This window comes from Leuciscus leuciscus (assembly GCF_965113295.1).
Source record: "Leuciscus leuciscus genome assembly, chromosome: 4".
Lineage (NCBI taxonomy): Eukaryota > Metazoa > Chordata > Actinopteri > Cypriniformes > Leuciscidae > Leuciscus > Leuciscus leuciscus.
The window spans coordinates 3,270,451-3,292,767 of NC_138728.1; the positions used below are offsets into that span (position 1 = coordinate 3,270,451).

The following is a 22,317-nucleotide window of genomic DNA, read 5'->3' on the forward strand; positions in this document are numbered from 1 at the left end:
TCGACCCAATTGCCAAAGCATTGCACAACCTTTCATAAGCTATGCATTTTGACATTTGTTTATTTAATTATTTGCCAATATATTTTGGCTGTTTAAAGTCTGCGCTGATGCAATATCAATATCTGAAGCTATGTCTCTTTTGCCATAACATCCAATGAATGTAAACATGTGCCAGGAGAGATGGACAGACTCCTGGAAAACAAGAACTGATGGTTCGAGAGCATATATATATACGCTTAGCATGCATAAACAAAAACTCATTAATAAAATAAAACAGAATAACATTTAATCAGGCTTGAGAAAGTAAATATTAACGAGCCTGCCATGTTTGTTTGTTTGAGTCCGCGGACGAAACCACCCTGAAGTTTGCAGACATCTTGGTAAACGCTTGATGCAAATTGTGTGTAACTTGTCAGAGGCTAACAGCTCTGAATATTTTATGATGGGTCGCAAAAAAAATCTTTCAGAGAGCAATAAGATAGAATATTTCAGTGGTGCACCAGTCTTTGACTGCAGTGACATGCGACTAAGCCAACTTTTGATTACTATACAGAAGGGGTCCAAAAGTTTAAGACCACTAGTGAGAATTTTCATCATTTAATGCATAATTTTTACACTACTAAATTACATATCAGATCCCTATATACATATTTTAACACATTTTATTTAATGCTGTTTTAATCCAGTTTAGATGTACGAGAAGCGTTTTTGAATTAATAAATACGAAGCTTATTATAATTTAAATGTAACATATCTGAATTAATTGGTTTGTTGTTTGTGAGTTAGGGGCATTAAAGGAACACACACACACAAATACACGAAGCTAATTTAGCAGAGCTGTTGGTTTGGTTGTTTGTCCCGCTCATCATTGACGCGGGAGCCTCTGTGCCCGACAGGATCGATTAGAGTAAGTGTGGTATTTAACTACAATAGCGCTGTGTTCTTTGTTCTTGAGGACAGACGGCGACTTCGCTTGATCTTAAGATGAACCAGAAAACCTGGAATAACCTTTATAGATGTTCACGTTTCTATGATATTCAGGTTTCTATCACTTTTTCAGTGTGAGTCTGTGAGTTTTTGGCACCCATTTTATCATCCAATAGACTAAAATCTTAAAGGGGACCTAAATGCCCTTTTTCAAAATCTTTATTTTGTTTTTTGGGCTACTAGAACAGGTTTTAAATAATGCTTGAATGTTCAAAAATACATAATTTTTCCCATATTCTCCATTGTTGCAGCTCCTCTCTTCCCAGTCTGTCAGCAACGCTCTGTTTAGTTCCTGTCTCTATGAAGCCCCTCCTTCTGAAAAGCACACTGTGCTCTGATTGGTCGACTGGATCAGTGTGTTGTGATTGGTCAGTGTTTGGGAAATGTCCCGCCCCTTACCATAACCACCAGTTTCAACACACTACTAACTAACTCAACCAGGCCCCGCCCCTTTATTCTGCATATGAATTATTTAAATGAGGAATATTGTGACGTGTTCGTTCCCGGAAGAAACTAAAGACTACAATGGAGGCGTTTCAGGGAGTTCATAAACACTGACACTGATTTAGAGAATAACTCTTTTTCATGCTCAAACAGCAACATTACACACTAAAGAGAGTTGAACATGAAAAAAAGAATAATAGAAGCCCTTTAAATCTGCAGGATTCGAGGTAATTTTAATACTTTTTTGGTTTGTTTAAAAAAAAAAAAGAATAAGCAAACTGTAAAAAATTATTTAAAAAAAACAAAAAAAATTGTAACAGCAAAAAAAAAAAAAAAAAAAAAAAAACCATGAAGCAGACATTACCTTCTCAAGTTTTTGAGCTAGAAAAACAACTTTCTGTGGAGTTAAAAGATTCTTCAATGCTCAGAAAGGCCTAAGTAAAAACATGATTTCTCCCCAGAAGAGACGTAAACAGACACGATAACGGGCCGGCTGACATGTGGTAGTGATTCCACATATCTGCGTATCTGAAGAGGTTCACTTCCAGACAGGCTCGGGGAGCATATCACACACGCAACAAGTGGCTGCGCGGCGTAAAATACAAACAGCCATCAGTTTTGTAGCTGTTAGGACTCGTTTTTATGATAAAGATGATGTGACTCGAGCGCAGTGGAAATACCATCAGGGGTCCAGAAACTGACACTGAATAAATTCGTTTTTAGAGGGAAAGATGGATCCTCTGCAGTTGTACTTGTCTAGAGTCGAAAAACTCATCAGCTTTAGTCAATGGATTGTGAAGAATCAACACAATGGCTCATTACTGTAAGCTAATGCAATGAGAGTCAAGTGAGACACCCAGAACAATGAGACAGACAACTGGAAACAGCACGTGTCAAAAACAAGTCACATGCTTTAAAGTGCAATTAAAGGCAATTAAAGTGCCTCTATTATGCTTTTTCGGATTTCATGCAGTGTGTAATATAGGTGTATGTGAATTTAAAAGGTCTGCAAAATGTCAATGATCAGAGTGTCACAACAGACTGGGTCATCTGACCAATCAGAGCAGAGTAGACCAATCACAACAGACTGGGTTCTCTGACCAATCAGAGCAGAGTAGACCAATCACAACAGATTGGGCCATCTGACCAATCAGAGCAGAGTAGACCAATCACAACAGACTGGGCCATCTGACCAATCAGAGCAGAGTAGACCAATCACAACAGACTGAGTCATCTGACCAATCAGAGCAGAGTAGACCAATCACAACAGACTGGGCCATCTGACCAATCAGTGCAGAGTAGACCAATCACAACAGACTGGGCCATCTGACCAATCAGAGCAGAGTAGACCAATCACAACAGACTGGGTCATCTGATCAATCAGAGCAGAGTAGACCAATCACAACAGACTGGGCCATCTGACCAATCAGAGCAGAGTAGACCAATCACAACAGACTGAGCCATCTGACCAATCAGAGCAGAGTAGACCAATCACAACAGACTGGGTTCTCTGACCAATCAGAGCAGAGTAGACCAATCACAACAGATTGGGCCATCTGACCAATCAGAGCAGAGTAGACCAATCACAACAGACTGGGCCATATGACCAATCAGAGCAGAGTAGACCAATAACAACAGACTGGGTCATCTGACCAATCAGAGCAGAGTAGACCAATCACAACAGACTGAGTTATCTGACCAATCAGAGCAGAGTAGACCAATCACAAGAGACTGAGCCATCTGACCAATCAGAGCAGAGTAAAGCAGTCACATCCTTAAGAAAACACCACTTGTGAGTGATGTATATGTACAGGTAGGCCTACATTATCAGAACTAGATTTGAGTTTAGCAGTCGTATGAAAAGCTGAAGTGATGCGATTAGGGGATGTAGCTCATCTCAGACAGGCTTCAGTCGTAAGAAAGCCTCATCAATATTCATTATGAGAAGCCGTCGCCCATTTAATATCAGTGGGAAAGAAGAGCTGCAGAACATGTGGAAGTTTGATGGCAGTCTTGAGTATCTGTGACGTGCCGGTGAGGATGCGGTGTGGCTCGCAGAACCTCGCTCAGGAATACACTTCAAACCATGTGACAGCAGCGGATCCTAAACTCACCGTACGCCTCCTGAACCGCCACTAATTATGTGTGCGACACACACACACACACACACACACACACACACACACACACACACACACACAGGGAGAAACAGAGCCGAGAGAGGCGGCGCACCAGCTTACGTTTCAGTTCAGGTCTGCTTATCATGATGCCCTTTCACATGAGAGTTGATGCTAATGTCATGCTAAGTTCTTAGCTAAATATGTATTTATTATAAATGATTATATATTAGTGCTGTCAAATCATTTAATCATGATTAATTACATCGAACAAAAGTTTGTAAATATATATAGGCTATGTGTGATATATGCACACACACACACACACACACACACACACACACACACACACACACACGTACGTGTGTGTGTGTGTGTGTGTAATCAACTAATACTAAATTATTAATATCTGAAATATCTTTTCTAAATGATTATATTTATGATTTTCATGATCAAATGAGAGAAAAAAAATCCCACAGATCATACAATAATCCACTCTAAACATCTTAGGAACTGCATAGCAACACCCTGGAAACACCCTAGCTTTTGCACACGGAAAATGTCTACTTCCATTAATAACTTAGCTGATAAAATGCTGAATATATTATCCGTAAAATAACGGAAGAGCAACCAGCACCAGACGGGTCCCTGGTTTTAGACACCAGCGCTAATCTGTTTTAAGCTCTTTGGACAGACTGGATTACTAATTGGCTGGATTTATAGCCGGTTAAGAGACGAGGGAGCCACTGAAAGGTCGTTCAGCGTCTGGACACACGGTTCAGTGTAAAGATGAGATCAGATGAGGGTCATCTATGAGGAGATCACTGATCGAGCTAGAAGACATGATGACAACACCTCACACTCGTATCTGAAGACTGACCTGAGAGAGACACTCTGAACGGTAAGAGCCGCTATGTTTGGGTTAGCACAGTCACAGCATGAGTTCAGCACATTATTCAAACTTGTGAAAATGTGAAGCTAAAGTGCTGTGAATAATTCTGAATGTACGGTTAAGAAGAAAAATAACACTAATGTATAAGTGCTGTCAAATCAATTCATTTGTCGCATCTAACATAAAAGTTTGTAAATATATAATAAGTGTGTGTGTGTTTTTTTTTTTACAAACATTTATGTTGGGTGCGATTAATCACAGCACTAATTATAATGTCATGACTGTGTTTACTTATATCATGTATTCTGTAAACAAAAATGTATTTTGGTTTTAAATATGATATATATATTAATAAAGTTGATTTATTTACCCCACAAAATAAAGCCAAATTAAAATGTTACACATGAAGATATTTATGTAATGTTTGAAAGTGACAGATCATATTTTACTTTCAATGTTAATTTCTTTAAATGTTAAGTTTTACCCCCAAATCCTGCTGACTTTTGTTTTATTTTACAATTTTTTATTATTTTTATATTATTATTATTTTATTTATTTTATTTATTAATACAATTTATTATTATTATTTTTTTTTTATTATTTTATTATCCATTTATATAGTTCATTTTATGATTGTAATGGCAAAATATTTTATTTACAAATGAAAATTCTCAAAATGTACCTCATTTATGAACAAAGCAACAAACGGTCAGATTTGATACTGAATGCATCATAGTTTTTTTCCCAATATTTTTTTATTATGATGTTTAATAACATATCTTCAGGCAAAAAACAAACAAACAATGTTTATTTATATTTATTCATTGTTAACCTCAACTTTATTTTGAACAATGTAGTATTAATAAAAAACATAATGCATAGCCTACTTAAAAAACTCTACGTTCTAAATTTTTATTTTATTTTCTAATAATAATAATAATATTAAAAACGTTTTCATAAGGTACTACAACAAATAGCCTACAACTTTAAACTTAGCGTGGATTTTTTATAATATTCAACGAACACGAAACAAAAACAAAGAATGTAATTCGAATACTAAATAAACGAATCGCGTCATCGCGTCATGTGATTGGTCCGCGCGTAAACCCCGCCCCCTCAGAGGCTCTCTCGCTTCTCCCGCCTGCGCCCTGGACACCGTTGCTAAGGAATCCCGAGTTTCCGAGCTCGAGCGCTTCTCAGTGCTCAGACATGGCGGCGGACCTGAACCCGGACTGGCTGTCGTGCCTGCCTTCCTCATGGAGTTACGGCGTGACCCGGGACGGACGCGTGTTCTTTATCAAGTAAATATCCGCGGGGTGGAAAGTTGGGGCTCGTTTCGTCTCGAATGCCTCTCGTCGGTTGTTTAATTTTCACCTTCTTCTCCCCCTTTTTCCTCACCCAACAGTGAAGAAGCGAAGAGCACAACCTGGCTGCATCCAGTCACGGGAGAAGCCGTCATTACAGGACACAGAAAAACTCCAGGTAAGAGGCGTTTAACTGCGTGTATCAGTGGGGAAAATCAGTGCGTGAGAATAGCGCGGAGAAATGCAATCAATGCAGCTGCAGAACCGCAGCTGTGGCAGAACGCGACGCGCACAATGTCAGCGCGTTCGCGTCGCGTTGCATGCATGCAGTACACCTGAACGCGCGGTATTTGACAACTCGCATTTGCTTATTTACATATCCGAAGGGTTGCATGGTCATCCCCCCCCCCCCCCCCCCCCGCGGTCCGTTTGATTGACAGCTGTCATTTATATTGCACTCGTTAGATCATTTGACACCTCATAACACTCTTATTTTGAAACTTCCATACGCCTGAAACCCGTAATGCTTGATTTATGAAAGCATTAACAGTTTCTTTGTCACAATGCAATGTGAGTGGTCCACAGTGACATGTTGAGCTGCAGTACACAGATGCATTAGGAGCACAGCAATAATGCTTGTGGGCAGATCTGCAGATCATTGAGAGATGTGCTGCCCGCTGCAGCCACTCACTCTTGAGAGATGCTTTTTTGCATGCAAAACTCATTGTGCTCGTGTGTGTCTCCTTTTCAGATTTACCCACCGGATGGGAGGAAGGATATACGTTCGAAGGAGCCCGTTGCTTTATCAAGTGAGTTGGAGGTTCAGCTCCTGGCGGAAGGAGGATATTTCGCTCTCTCTTGCTTGTTTGACAGAAGCCGTGATTTCAGATCGCCGCCCCCTCACAAACACACACACACACACACACACACACACACACACACACACACACACACACACACACACACTCACACTCATACCATATCGTTTTCACAAATGCTTTTGCTCGCACACTGAAGCTCTTTCCCACCCTGTTTAAAAAAAAAAAGTAATTACCGTGAGGGTGACGGAGTGACGGAGGGCTTGACAGGCCCGTGTGATTCAATGCTCTGTTGGTTGAACAGGCTCAACTTGTTGGTTTTCCACCCAGTGAATCATATTAACCCTTGTTTGTTCAGCTCTTGTCTCTACTGCATGTTTAGGACAAAAACTGTTGCGCCCTTCATGTGGTTTTCAGGCGCTGCTTTTCGTTCAGCCGGTCGTGGTGTGTTTGATTGGATGCGTGTCTTGGCTGGAGAAGAGCTGATCGATATGTTATTTTTAGACTGTAATGGGCTTTTTTAAATTAGTAGTGAATGTGGCTTTTTCAAGACTATTTTAATCAGCGAATCATGTGTTAAAAATGAGCCTGGTTGTTTATTGGTATCATATTTGGCTATGATTTGCATAGTATCAGATTAATACCTTTTGCTTGTGCCGTTTTTTGGTGGTTTTTAAGGAAAATAGCAAGTGTTAATTTCAGGGATTTTTGTTTACACTGCACATTTTAATATGCAAATATGCATTGATATGTAATTTTTAAATATGCATTAAAATGCATTGGTTGTTGGAAGTGTTACTGATATAAAGAAACACAATTACTTTATTTTCTTCGTCATCGGTGCCTTAATATGACCAAACAGTATTATTAGAGCAGCATTACCAGTAGCATATCATGCACATTTATTTATGGTGGAAAAATGGTGCATCTGAATAGGGTTTTACCTTATCGCTAAATTGAACTTGCATCTGAACGGTTTACATTGCATGAGGTGAGAAGATCTTTAAGCAAAGCCCGTCTTTGTCGGTCTGGAATGAATAGATGAATATAGATGTACAGCTGTGAACAATTTTTTTTTGCAAGGACATTATTTTCACCACTATGGTCTATTGATGTAAAATTTGTATGCATGGTGTGTGTGCTTTGTAGTTTTGTTCCCAACCCAGTCCAGGGCTGAGCTTTTCAAGGCAGTTGGAGGCTGATTTAACACAAGGATTTGAGCTGAAACTCACGAGATGCATCTCATCACGTCAGGATTGACAACCTAACCCTTCCTGGACCTTCCCTGCTCCACTGAGGCAATGTAAATGGACGCTGCATCACTGTCTGCTTTACTTAGGCCAACACTTCTGGGACACGCCATACCCTCGGATGATCCAGCTGCAATCTCAACGCCGGACAAATCTGAGGACTGAGTCACGTCTTTTTGCTTGAATGCACCTTTTTTCCCTTTCTCTCTGTGGATTACCGTGAGCGCACAGACGCCACTGGACCACTGCTGTGCTGACGATACCTGGAGGCCCGAAACTGTTGCTCACGCACTTGAAATGCGCCTGTGGATCTTCATACTGATCCTGCAATGGGAGAAACTCTGACCCAGTGAGGAACTTGCTCATGTTACTGCAGCGGCAAATGGCGGATGGCCAGAGATTAAGAGTGATATGGGGTCATTCATTATAACTGGCACAAAGTCGCTAAGGGATTTCGAGAAGAAGCGACGCTCAGAAGCAGCAAGTGGCTTGTGGTATTTGATCCATTGGCTCAAGTCCGTCAGAATTCCTTAAAAAGCACTGCAGTGTGCGAGGATGCTTTTTCTGTGTCACCCAGGAATAGCACGGCGAGCCAGAGGATGCTGGGATGCAGGCTTTTGCTGTGGTCGCCGTGCAGAGAATTCGTAACTCCTTTTTTTTTTAATCCCAAAAGAGCGCAAACGTGGGTTTTTTCCCCTGCAAGGAAATAATACATTCTTTGAGAAAAACTAACCATTGCATTTCCAAGATGCATCATAAGCCAAATATCTTTAAAACCATTGGCTTTGTAGAAAGCTCTTAACTCTGTAATATTTAATTGTTTGCATAAAATATGCTTGTGTGCATCTAAATATATTGTATATAATATATGTTATTATTATAAAGTGCCCGGCCAACAAAAAGTCACTGTTTGGATTTAAATAATGTAGGCTAATACTTTTTTTTTATATATTATTTTTTTTTATATATATATTTATTGAACATTTTCCAACTTTAACAGAAAGAACAACAAAAATTCAAACCACAATAAAAATAAATAAATAAAAAAAACAAGGAAAATAAATAAATAAAATAAAATAAAAAGGTACATTACAATTTCAAAAGTAGGCTACCTACTTAAGAGTCTATTAATGGATCATTGTTGCTGTGATTATTATGTTTTTTTTTAGCATGTTATATGTTTGGCATAATTGAAGGAGTGTGTAGCTTTTCATTTCTTAAACAACCATGTAGGAAGACACATCATGGCCATATTCCAGGATGATAAAGCCAAGATTCATCAGGCTCAAATTGTGAAAGATTGTTTGGGAAGGGAGCGTGAAGAATCATTTCCATCGAGTCCAGCTACCTTATACAAGATCTTGACCACAAATCGATGCACCTCTTGATGGAAATAAATGTTGTGATGTTATTATTTCCATCAAGAGGTGCATCAGTATTTGGTCAAGATCTTGTTTTGATAATGCAAGAGTCCAGCACTCTGTGAAGTCTCCTCCAGCACATCCCAAAGACTTTCAATGAATTTGTGAAAATGATATGAATATGGCCATGATGTGTCTTCCTACATGGTTGTTTTAGAAATGAAAAGCCACACACTCCATCAAAGTGTGCGGAAGAATTTAAGAATTTAACATGCTAGAAACATCATAATCACTGCAATAATGATCCAATCATAGACTCTTAAAGGGATATTTCATCGCTGGAATTTAAATTGGGTCTTTTATGTAGTAGAAATGGAAAATTATATTAGAAGTTGGTGCCTTCTAGACTGAGAAGAGCCAGAAAATGTATTTTTGGCTCATGTGGATGAAAGACTACAACTCCCAAAATGCTCTTGCTTCGCTGCCCTACGAGGACACTCCCAAGCCACGCCGACCGGTTACAGAGGGCAGTATCTGAAGAAATGATACAGCTAGGCTACTAGTCGACTCGAAACTGAAAAGACGTTTTAGACCGTTTATAGCTATTTTAGACCGGTCTATAGTGTTAGACAAGTCTAACATGTGCTCATAGACTAGTCTAATGCAAGTTAGTCTGTTTCACAAAAATAAAGACTGACTTAATTTAGACCAAAAAAATTTGACACCCCAGGCTAACTTAGGTCTAAGACTCTGTTACCTTGGCAACCAGCAGTAACAATCAGTTACATTACAAACCGCCAAAAGAAAAGTGAAAATGGCTCATCATTTAAACATTTCTTCTTGTTACTACATTCTCCGCTAAATTTCCCAAGTAAAATGTCCTTGTAACTGTTATACTCCTCCAACAAACACATATTTTCCACCGGGGTAAACTGCACTGAGCGGCTGAATGCGCTTACTCGATCCGCCATGTTTTTTGTTTTGAAAAGTGTCTTAATTTACCCAGAATGCATTGCAGTGCAGTCCTACTTAAGATAGTCAGAGTCTTAACGGCTTTGTGCAACGGTCTGATTTAGATGTCTAGCTGAAGTCTGACTTTCTACTATATCTAAGCCATAGTCAAAGTCTATCTTTGTGAAACCGGCCCCTGGCAGTGTATATAACTGGTGAAATATATATAATATATATTTTTTTTTATGAAGTTGAAATACCGACTACAGAAGCTTAAATCATCCTGAACCGTTTTTGCATTTTCACAAAAAAAAAAATTTCTATGGACACAGTAAATGGGATATTTACTCCTAATGAACCCTTTGTCTTTCTCCAATGGTCTTCGAAAAAGGAAGATGAGTAACAGAGGCGAATAATCGAGGTGTTGAAGGAGATGACCTGTGATCTACACCTGGAGCGGCGTGTGTGAAGCAAAGGTTGCGCTGGCCGCTGAAAGCCTGTTCTTGTTGTGTCGCTGCCTAAAGACCGATCTCTTTTGGCTTTTGCTTGGCAGCTGTTGCAGCGTCTTGGGAATGCTGCAAAATAAACAGCTCATGAACACACTCATGTTGGTCATTAGTTTCCGCCTACTGCCTAACAGGCCACAGATTGGGCAACAGTACAAGAGGAGGAGGATGAGCTCCCTCCCTCCACCGTGTCTCGCTCATGCCTTGTGTTGCAAATTAAAGGGGGAATGCATTGAAATAACATGCACTCTAAAGAGCATTAGAGGTTAGTCTATCTGACTCAATGGAATAACCTTTTTGTGATGTTATTTAAGTGTACTTGTTTTAGAGGTGCAATCTGACTTTTTTTCTGGGGCATTTCTGACTGGAGTGGGAAATAAATGGAGCGATGTGGTGAGATGTGACGAGGGAAAAGTTGCAAAGGTCACTTATTCAACTGTGACGTGCTCTTTACGAATGTGTGTGTGTGTGTGTGTAGATGTTAGATGGGTCATAGCAACACTGACTTGACCAGTGATGTGAGTTCTGGTTGGGAATGTCTGCTTGTTTGATCTGTGGTAGACGAAAGTGATTTTAATCATTCAGTTTAGTGTCCCTTAGGGTTGCAAAGGGGCTGAACATTTCTGGTAAATTTCCTGAAAATTTCTAAAAGTTTCTGAAAATTTCCAAATAATCCTGAAAAGTTTCTGAAAATTTCCAAATAATCCTGAAAAGTTTCCAAAAATTCAGGAAACTTTGCAACCCTAGTGTCCCTGGAGGGATAAACATTAGCCTAGTTGACGTTTAACCTTTTCACATGTAAGTTTAGAATTTTCAACCTGATTTTGAGAATATCCACATTTACATTGTTGATGCGTCAAGCTTGAAACAGTCCCAATAGAGGGCAACAGTTGGATTCCAGAAGTAAAAACTTCTTCGGGAAATTGATTTTCTAACTTATAAACCTTCAAAGTCAGACCTACTGTGAGTTACAAGGTTGTTGAGTAAGGGATAATGTAGAGCAAGGCGGTTGTTACAGCGAATACAACCCCAACAGGCTGATCAGGACTGTCTTGAATCAGCCTGAAGGGGTTGTATTCGCTATAGCAACCGCCTCGCTCTACATTATCCCGCTTATTACATGGCTACCCACCAAATAAATCAATAATTTGACTCAAAATATTGATTTAAAAAGGAGTTTATTGATTTAAAAATGATTGTATTGCTTCCGCTAAAGAAAATAGTCCGTTCCGTCTCTACGGTTAGAATCCTGCGTCCATAGCAACGCTCTGTTTTCCATGGCAACGGTGTGTTATACTTAGCAGCGTCTGTTATCAATTCTACATTAGAGTTCAACCAAGCCATGTAATAATCGATACTATTTGCTTCTGTTGAAGCCGTCAACCCGCATTATTTTTGAGCTTACAGCAGAACAGCAGAATTAATGAAGAACTACATTACCCATGATACTGTACAGAACATTCCACCAATCAGAAAGTCGAAAACAATCTTGTTGGCTCCGCCCACTATCATAAAGGCGGAGCATACGACGTAATCGAGCTGGCCTCCCTATACGCTCTCAAAATACTTAAATATTTGAATTTAAGCATATTTTGTTGTAAACTATATATATTGTTTTTATATATAATATTTAACATGTATAACGTTTTTAAATGGGTAGTTTTATATTTCTTCATCGTTTTTAATTTGATTGTGCTTATGATGGTTTATGCTTTTGTTGAAACGCCACCAGCATTCATTATTTCAACTTATTTTCTAAATAATCATGTTTAACTACAGAATTCCTGGTGAGAAACTACATTACCCATGATTCTGCAAAGAAATCTCTACCAATCTGGGAATCAAAGCAAGCTAATTCAAGCTAATCAAAGCAGTCTTCGTACTTAAGTGTGTGAGTGTGTGTATATCTATCTATCTATCTATCTATCTATCTATATACCTATAAGGGAAAATGAATAGGAAATATTCTTCCAAGGTCACTGAAAATGTGGACAGGTGCTATAAACCAGTTACAATACAAGGTTTCTCTCAGATTAACTAGTTAAATTGTCATTTACTGTAGCAATCCGACTAACCGTAGTGAACTGGGTGTGTTTGCAAAGGAAGGCAAATGAAAACACACATTACAGTCCACTGCAGGTGTTTCCACATCGACTGCCTGAAACTGTCATCTGTCCTTCAGAGGCTGTTGAATGAAATGCTCCTCACTTATTAAGCTGTGTGTGTGTGTGTGTTTGACTCGCTGTCGCTGTGTGTGAGCGTTTCCTCATTTCCAGAGCAGCAGAAACGCGAGATGCTGTGGTTTTAGGACAGTTAAGTGGGTCGATGGATGGGTGGAGTGAGTCCACAGTGATGAAAAGCTTCCTAATGCTTCCTATGACTGTTGAATCATGTGAGGCCCACTTCCCTCACTCTCTCTTTCTCTCTCTTTCTCAGTCGCTCTCTCTCGTTCACTCGCTCCGAGAGCCATGGGGCAAGTTGAAATGGTGTGAAAGGGTAAATGACGCTTGGCCCTCTGATTGTTTTGACACACGAGCCAGGAGCTGACAGCTTAGTTCAGCGCTCAATTGTGCGATTCCAGTATGAAATATTAGGATTATTTGGCTTTGACTGCAGACGAACTTTTCATAGTCGGATCTAATTGGATAAAGAAACTCCTTTTCCACTGAAACGTTACTGGTGCTGATGATGTCACTGATTGTGTTTCTGCATAACCTGCCCTTAAACAAACACGGCTCATCACAGTCTTTTGAGTTTTCTTTTGTTTTTTTATCGTTTTAATTTCCTAAGTGACTTAATTCTCATTCGGGATTTATTTAAATGTGACTATTAGAATAAACATGACCGGAATAAAAATTAGATGAAGTTGTTTTTGCTGCTTATTCACCTGAATGGCGCCACATTGTGCTTTTCGACGGCTTTGTTGATTAGACCTCTGTTTAATTTTGTGTTATCAGTCGGGTGTTGTTTTGCAAACTTTTTTTTTCCTGGTTTGCCAACAGTTAAAAAAAAGTGGAGTGGAGCCAGTTTTTTTTCATCCCAGAAATGTCTTTTATTCTTGGCAAACTAGTGATGCACTGAAATGAATATTCTTGGCTGAAGCTGACAATGATTAACTTTATAATTAACCTTTGTTTGGAAAAATCAATTCTATTAATTGTGTTTGTGTGTGTATATGCTTATTTCATTTTTAATAAGCTGTTGTATGGTGAATATGCTAATATGTTAACCTGAATTTCACAAGCATGCTGCTTTGCTTTCTCTCTTATGTCAATGTTTCTGTTATGCAATGTTTTCAGCTAGGGGTTATGCTCTATTTTCTCTTATTTTTAGCCCCACATTTTTCACCTAACCAGTGGGCATAAAACATTGGTCCGTGTTGTGCAAATTTGTCTGGCATAGAAACTTGTGATGAAACCTCTTGGCTAAAACAGAACCTCCTTCCCCCCCCAAAACAACCAATTATATTACATTTTATAGTGATCACACTTAACTTGCACATAACACCTCCAATTAGTGTAACTGATTAATGAGCTACCTGAATAATTGTACATGCATGTTGCTTTTCCCTCTACGTTAAAGTTTCTATTATGCAATTATTTTGAGCAAGTGTTTCGGTCTGTTTTTTCTCTCTCTTGCTTTTAGCCAAACATTTCCAGCTGTCAAAATTGATGCATCCCTATTGTAAATGTGAGGAACATACTCCTTTAAAGGATTAGTTCACTTGATGAAATGAAGATAATTTACTCACCCCAATGCCATCCAAGATGTCCATGTCTTTCTTTCTTCAGTGGAAAAGAAATTAAGTTTTTTGAGGAAAACATTTCAGGATTTTTCTCCACACAATAGACTTCAATGGCAACCAGAATGTTGAAGTTCAAATCAATGCAGTTTCAAAGGGCTCTGCATGACAATGAAACTTTCCCAGTTGATTACCTACATTAAGATGAGAAAAAAATGTATTACAAGTTTTCTGAAATGTAATGTTTAAATATGCAAATCAGGCAATATCTCATTAAATCTGTGCTAATTTGCATATATTTTAAAAATGAAATCTGAGTATTGGATAAAGCCAGGTTAAAAACATTTTTTTCATTGTGTTCACATAGATGGGGGGATGGGGGGGGGAATTACAGAGGGATTTATGGATATCTACTTTTGTTATCCTGTAAATCAGAACATACTGTCAATAGCCTTAAAAAAAAGATTTTCGCCATGTTTTTTTGGAATAAAATGTTAGATAAATCAGGCTAGGAATAATATATTTACAAATCCCTGTGTAAATGTCTTCATAATATAACTAGGTACAAGACTGGAAAGTTTGGTGTATATCGGTGCTACTGAAGATTTCGGACTTGGAGAATGAGAGAAAAGTCATTTTGAGAAAACGGGCTTTAAAGATGTATCATCAGCCAATGAGATTGCGCATTCAGCCCTTTTACTTTCACGATTGGTTGCTGATAAAAAGGAAATGACCATATTTGGATCCGACAGCATTGTACAGGAGAGAGAGAGCTTTCCAGCGGTGTGTGTGATGACAGGGAGCAGACAGAGATCGCGGAGCGGCGTGTTCATTAAGAACGCCAACTTTTGTTGAATTTATGAGAAATCTACAGACGCAAACAGACAAAGTGTAGTCAAATAAAGACCTAAATGTGTATTTCAGACTTTTTTTCACCACAAGTCTGAAAGAAGACATGCTATTGAAGACAAATATCCCAAAATCTCAAAATTGACCAGTAAACGATATTTTTGCCTGCCGTGTCTCGCCTTAATGCAGCGAGTTTCGTCGTTGTTCGGGAACGCACCCCAGTTGGGGTTAACCAGACTAACTCTGTAAGAAAAGTTTTGTTAAAGACCTTTACGAGAACCCAGTTCAAGATTCCTCGCAGGTTTGGAATAAAAACCCTTGGGTTGTAGCATTTATCTCCGCGACGGCATTATCCCAGATGCCAGTGGGAGGGGTTACTCAGCTGTTAGACTCTTAATATCGGCGTTGGATGATTTGTACGAGTGGGCTGCTAAATGAATGGGTAGATGGCAGCTTGGGAGATGATGGAGTGCTCATTAATTCATAGTCAGCGGCCGGACGCTCTCCGCAGCGGATTCTGCTGATGCAGAGCCATGATTCATATCTCAGATGGGGTCAGGATAGACGTTTAAACGGATGGATCAGCGCTCCTTTGACTCGGGCGACCGAGCATGGCTTTCTGGGTCAGCCCACCGGCTATGCCGTGGAACCGTGCCACACATTTTCAGAGATTTTAACAAGACGCCAGCGGCGATTGTTGGCTTGTGATCCTCATTAGACAACAGGAACGTAGATCAGAGGTCTCGAGCTCAGCGTGCGCATTGTGCCACCGGTGACTGCCTTTGCTTTGTTGTTAGTGCATTGACCGTGCAAGAGCAGGTGATGCAGACGTTTCCCAGCGTTTACTCTCTGCAAGCGTCACCGTCCTGCAGCACAACCTGCTTCATCTCTCTCTCTCTCTCTCTCTCTCTCTCTCTCTCTCTCTCTCCCACTCATCCTCCCCCCTGCAGCCGATAGATTCACTTATTCGCCGTTTTTTGACGACACCACCATTTTTCAGAACAATTCACGACTACTTGGGTGTCTCTCTTTTAAAGTCACCATGAAATAAAGTATTGCAGTATTTCTTATATGTGATTAATCCATCCACGTCTTTTTGTTTAGTTTAAATTTAATGTGCATTGTAATCTTTAATCAAAATAACTTGCAGCATCTCTTCTCTTATTTACTGGCTTGAGGGCGGGGCTCAACCTGTCACTCACATGAGATCAGCCAATAGCAAACCACAACCATCCAATCAAATTTCAAAATTGATCAAATCGAGCCCCGTCCTACATTTTGTTCTTGTTCCAAAAGCCGTTTAACTTGGATATACATCACAATAGGGAAGAAAAGACTATCTCTACTTCTGTTTCATGCCAACTTTAAGGCGAGACACTACCGGCAAACTAGGGCTGGGTATCGATTCAGATGTTACAATTCGATTCGATTTCGATTCGCAAGCTCTAATTCGATTCGATTTCGATTCTCGATTCGATTTTCGATTTCGATTCTCGATTCGATTTTTCCAATTTCGATTCGATTTTTCCAATTTCGATTCAATTTTTCCAATTTCGATTCTAAATTAATTTCGATTCGACTCACTCAATGAATATTAAATACAAATCCTATATTTATTAAAAAAAGAAAAAGAAAAGAAAAAAAAGTGAACAAGTTTTCAAGTGTTTAATTAATAAAAAGAAATTAAGAGCTACAAACCTGTATATTAAACTCTTTTTATTTTAGGTACACTTGGGTACATTAAAACAGAACCCAACTCTATATTTCAAATGCATACAATGAATAGACAGGATTTTGATGCAAGATGAAAAATTGATGCTGAAAATTGGACAAGTCAGAACAGTCGCATGTCTTGATCAAACAGGTTAACAATCCTCACATAAACCCACATATAAAAACGTTGCATATAATATAATATGTGCCCTTCCTGTCTAACAGCTAGGCCATACAGAAATTGAATAAAATTATCAAACAGTCTGTGTTGCATTAATTATAAATTATATATTGACTAATCAAAGTTACAAAAGTTCTTTATTCAAGAGCAGTGAGTGTTTTTCTCTGTTCTCTTTGTTCTTTGATTAACTTAAATGACAGAGATAATTAGTGGCTACAGTGTACTGTCCCTTTAAGACCAGCCGCTGTTGACAGAGACGCGGAACTCACACGCGGACTCATTCTCTCACGAGGCACAACTCTTCACGTTCGTCATAAGACTGCTCTTATGTTATAAAGATACTCAACAAAAATACATTTTGGCATAATTGTGTGTGTTCTTCGTTCAAGCGCGAAAGATAATTCTATTCTGTGCTGTCTTGTGCGCACGCACGATATCATCGCAAGTTTTTCTGTCACAGTCACGACAGCATTTTGGCAGCATTTTGGTCATATAGCCTAATTGCGTATAGGCTTGTCATAGCGATTGCGATATGATTAAACGTGCAGCACTAATTGAGGTTATTTTATGATTTAGATAAAACTACCATAAAATCTCACAGCATTAGCTATAAAATTGAGTTTGCAAGCCTATTAACAGTGGAGGAAAACTAATACATAAAGATGGAAAAAAAATCGATTCTTGGCGTTTGAGAATCGATTTTGAATCGACCACATTTTAAAAAACGATTAATCGAAAAATCGATTTTTTTGCCCAGCCCTACGGCAAACCATTGTTTTTTTTTTCTTAAATTGGTACATTTTGAGATTTTGGGCTATTTTGCTTTTATAACTTGATTTCTTTCAGACTAGTGGAAAGAAAACATCCAAAATACACATTTAAGTGTTTATTTTATGACACTTTTTCCCATTTGCGTCTGATTTACTGACGCAATACAAAACATATCTTTCTTAAAATGAGTTGTTGTTTTTTTCTGCACTGAACTAGTTATTCAATCAGTTTTATTCCTATTTTATTTATTTTCTTAAGGTTTTTATTAAAGGGTGTTGTTTATAAATCATACATCTGATTTTATTGATTTTTTTTTCTGGCTGTTGACAGTATTTTCTGATTTATGGAGTTATAAAAAAAAAAAATCCCTTGTGTAAAAACCTTTAACTCCAATATTTCAACAAGAATTTTGAACCAATGTTCATATTTCTGTTTGGGAATATATGCAAATGAGTATATGTTCTTATATATGATTAATCCAGCCACATCTTTTAGTTTAGTTTTAAATGAATGTGCATTGTAATCTTTAATCAAAATAACTTGCAGCATCTCTTCTCTTATTTACTGGCTTGAGGGCGGGGCTTAACCTGTCACTCACATGAGATCAGCCAATAGCAAACAACAACCATCCAATCAAATTTCAAAATTTCAAAACCTTTAACTCCAATATTTCAACAAGAATTTTGAACCAATGTTCATATTTCTGTTTGGGAATATATGCAAATGAGTATTTAATTGAGGCAAATGTCTCATCTGCATATTTTAACATTTCAGAAAGCATGCAATACAAAAAATGTAAGTATTCATGTACCATGATGAATTAACTAGGGACCTATTGTGATTTATATAATAGTTTTTTAACCCTCTTCACCTGTGGTGTCTTGCCTTAACATGGCACTCCTGGGCTCTTGGCACTCACCGCCACTCCTCAATCCTGTGTTCATATCATTCCTGATGCCGTTGGACTCTACACTCCCAGACTGTGACCGCATTAAGCAAATACACATCAAACGCCAGCTGCTTTTAAACCGATGCATGAATGAGGGTTTTGCATGTTAGTTTAGTGCCTTGCCACAAAATACAAAGGTTGGGTTTATTTTAAAAGCGGTTATTTTGGAAGATTTTCTGAATAGTTTATACCCCGGTTTCACAGACAAGGCTTAAGTCCCAGACTAAAATGCATGTTTAAGCTGTTTTAACGTGTCGTGTACTGATATATCTTAAAATATGTCAGTGCCATTGTTTTGTCTCAAAATGCACACCAGTAATGGCTTTTTTTATAAGACACGTTTATAAAAACGACTTAAATGTCCTAATTGAACTAAGGCTTAATCTTGGATTAGTCTAAGCCCTGTCTGTGAAATCAAGCCGGCCAGTTGCATCAGCTGTGCGTAAGTTACAACTTAACCTTGTTTTGACGTAAATAGGCACTAATATACAATTTACACACTGCTAAATATTTTCAATTGCAATATTAAACATATTTGCAATGTAAATCTACATATAAACTAAATATTTACAGAAGCCTCTGACCAGGAGTAAGAGAAAAATTATGTAAATAAATTACTTTGTTACCCAAACCCGACTTTGTGCGTCAGTCCTAGTCGTGCATGTCAAATAAAATCTGTATTTTTTTGTATCAGTATTTATTTATTGATCCTTATTCATTTCAAATACAGTTTTCTTAATGTTATTTACATGTAAAAATACTTCTATTATTTATAACTAAGTGGACATTTATACTTATTGCTATGTTGCGTGAGGCAAAGAAAGTTGAAATCAAGAATAACCCTAAATACACAAATTGTAAAGCTGCTATTGGAACATACATTGAGGGTAAACGTAAAGTATGTGATTACGCATTATTTTTACTGAGAGCTTACGACCTACTAGCTACATCTGCCTTTAAAGTGTCACTTTAGCTGGTAGCTTTGGTGAAAACGACAGGTGATTCTGCATTTTTGTATTCCTGCCCGTGAACAGTCAGATCGGCAGAGGGTTATTAAAGGGATGGTTCGGAGTAAAATCAACCTACACTCTCAGAAAAAAAGGTAGAAAAGCTGTCACTGGGACAGAACCCTTCAAAAGGGTTCTAATATGTACCATTTAGGTACTAATATGTACACTTTTGGTACCAATATGTACCTTTGAGGGACTTATATGCACTTATATGCACAAAGGTGTACCTTTTGAAAAGGTACCACCACAGTGACAGCTTTTGTACCTTTTTTTCGGAGAGTGTAGGGTCCTTTGCACCATGACCTCGAGCCAAACCCGGACGTCGAGGTCACTTCCGTTATTTGGGAAAAGCCTGTAAAAGTCCTGGCAGAAAGCGATGCATAAGGATGTAGTGTAACGACGCCCAGTTCCAGGAATGCACTAATATTTTGTTGGTAGTACCAGTTTGTTGTCAACACAAGTTGTCAACACTTCGGAAAAAAATAGACATTCGGCTGATATCTCTAAATAAGCTCTAACTTTTAATAATGTTCGACCAAGGGAATAAGAATTCTGGGAAGATGTTTGGCTCGAGGTCATGGTGCAAAGGACCCAAGGTTGATTTTACTCCGAACCATCCCTTTAACAAAGCAGTTATTGTAAGAGTAGACTTCTTTCTCTTGTTTTCTCTAGTCAGGTAGCACCAATTACATATTTCTTCCACCTTTCCAATACATAGGCAGCCAAATTAGATTAAAAGCCCATTTTGCCAATGGTGAATTACCCCTTTAAGAACGAATGGTGCAACAGGATAAAGTACAGAGTTAGTTACAAACTGAGCTTCTATTGTGCACTTTACATTCCAGTTTAAGTGAGAACTTATGAGTGGCTGGTGCAACCTTACCCTGATGTAGATGTTCATTTGCATTATTGTTTTAGTTGCATGTTTCTATAATGGTGTGCAATTGATTTGTAGGATGTAATTGAAGAAAATAATAGATGGTTGTTGCATCCAGAGTCAGTTATTATAAAAAGATAATGATAAAATAGGCAATTATTGAGGCTGACTGCTAAGTATTCAGTATTTTCAGTGGTGGTACATTGAAAGGGAGACTCACTTCTCAGTATAATTGAGACGTGTTGCTTCTCTGAGTGTTTTGTAGGAATGGAATAACCTTTCACAGTCGAGAATGTGTTGGTTTGTGTGTATAAACAAGTTTTTAAACTATGGCAACTTTTTAATGTTGTGTAAGCTAACGCCTTTGTCTTGTATTGTGCTAGTTTTGAAAAATCATCTGTTGAAGTCTATTGCAGATATAGATATTCTTACATCTAGCATCTAACTATGGTTGCAGACGCACAGTCAACTTGCTCTCGAATGTTCACGGACCAGCTTTGTCTGTTCCAATATGGCGGACGGCATATGTATAGCAGCCCATAGAAACAGCCGCTAATGAGGAATATATGTCTCTATGCTTCAGATCGACTGGTGCGACCAATGTCCCCAGATTCGACAGATTGATTAGCAAGGTGTTGTGAAAAAATGGCCAGTGACTAGTGCTGTTTCTTCATGGTGTGCGACTGACTCTCAAGCGTCTTTGCAGTAGAAGTAAAGCTTAACAAACTGCTGGATTGTTGAGAACTTTATATTTTGTCCTGCTCTATATTACATTCTCTTTTGCATGAGGACTCTTGATAGTTTTTTTGCAATAAAAGGTTATAGTTTTTAAGCCAATTTTTTGGTTAAATATCTGTTGGTTCCTCTTTTGAAAGGCCGCTGCACAAGTGTCTAGACTGTTAGGAGTGACAGCTTAATTATTGTTTTTACACAGCGTTTAATTTAGTCATACTTTTGACATATTATTCTGCATTTTGTCATTTCATATTCACTCTTTTTAGTCACTTTAATCACATTAAAATTACATCTAATTTTAGCTGACAGAAATAGAATTTTAGTGCAAAATTCAACCAATTTCTTTCTTTTTTTATATTCGGTGCAATGTAATAATTGATCATGATTAAATTATTCAAAAAGGAAAAATATTTTTAACATCTTGATGTTATTTTTCTTAGTTAAAATTTTTTTTTTTAACAGTTTTAATAATTTTTAAAAAGTATTATGATTATTTTGTCATTTTTCATTAATGAAATCAAGAAAACGTCATTAACAAACTTTATTTGACAGTGAATTAATTCATTCACTTGGGGAAAAAGCGCTGGGGCTTCTTTTATGTGGACAAGTCACTCAAATCATCCACCAATGAGTCGATTATGAAAATATGTAGTTTTGCAGATGCAAAGAAACATTTATGGCCATAGTCAATTGATATTTGATTGATCTCTCTCTCTCTCTAGGCCTATATATGCAGAAATGCATCCCTTAACGTTTCTCCCTGGCAGTATCTTAATGTCTTTCACTGAAATCCTGTAGGATGTGCTGCCATACAGTAATTGGTTGTTTCTGAGTGTCCTCCATTCGTGTCTGTTTGTGTG

At 38.2% G+C, this 22,317-nt stretch overlaps 1 protein-coding gene across 14 annotated transcripts in view; it reads left to right on the forward strand.

The window, feature by feature from the left end:
- The first annotated feature begins 5,582 nt into the window (after nt 1–5,582).
- plekha5 (pleckstrin homology domain containing, family A member 5) overlaps nt 5,583–22,317 on the forward strand; it is a 179,738-nt gene continuing 163,003 nt past the window's right edge. For all 14 annotated transcript variants that reach the window (XM_082166732.1, XM_082166742.1, XM_082166745.1 and 11 more), the window contains exons 1-3: nt 5,583–5,741; nt 5,846–5,922; nt 6,496–6,553. In XM_082166732.1, the coding sequence (XP_082022858.1) occupies nt 5,650–5,741; nt 5,846–5,922; nt 6,496–6,553 (227 nt within the window). In that variant the 5' untranslated portion in view covers nt 5,583–5,649. The remainder of the gene's footprint in view (nt 5,742–5,845; nt 5,923–6,495; nt 6,554–22,317) is intronic.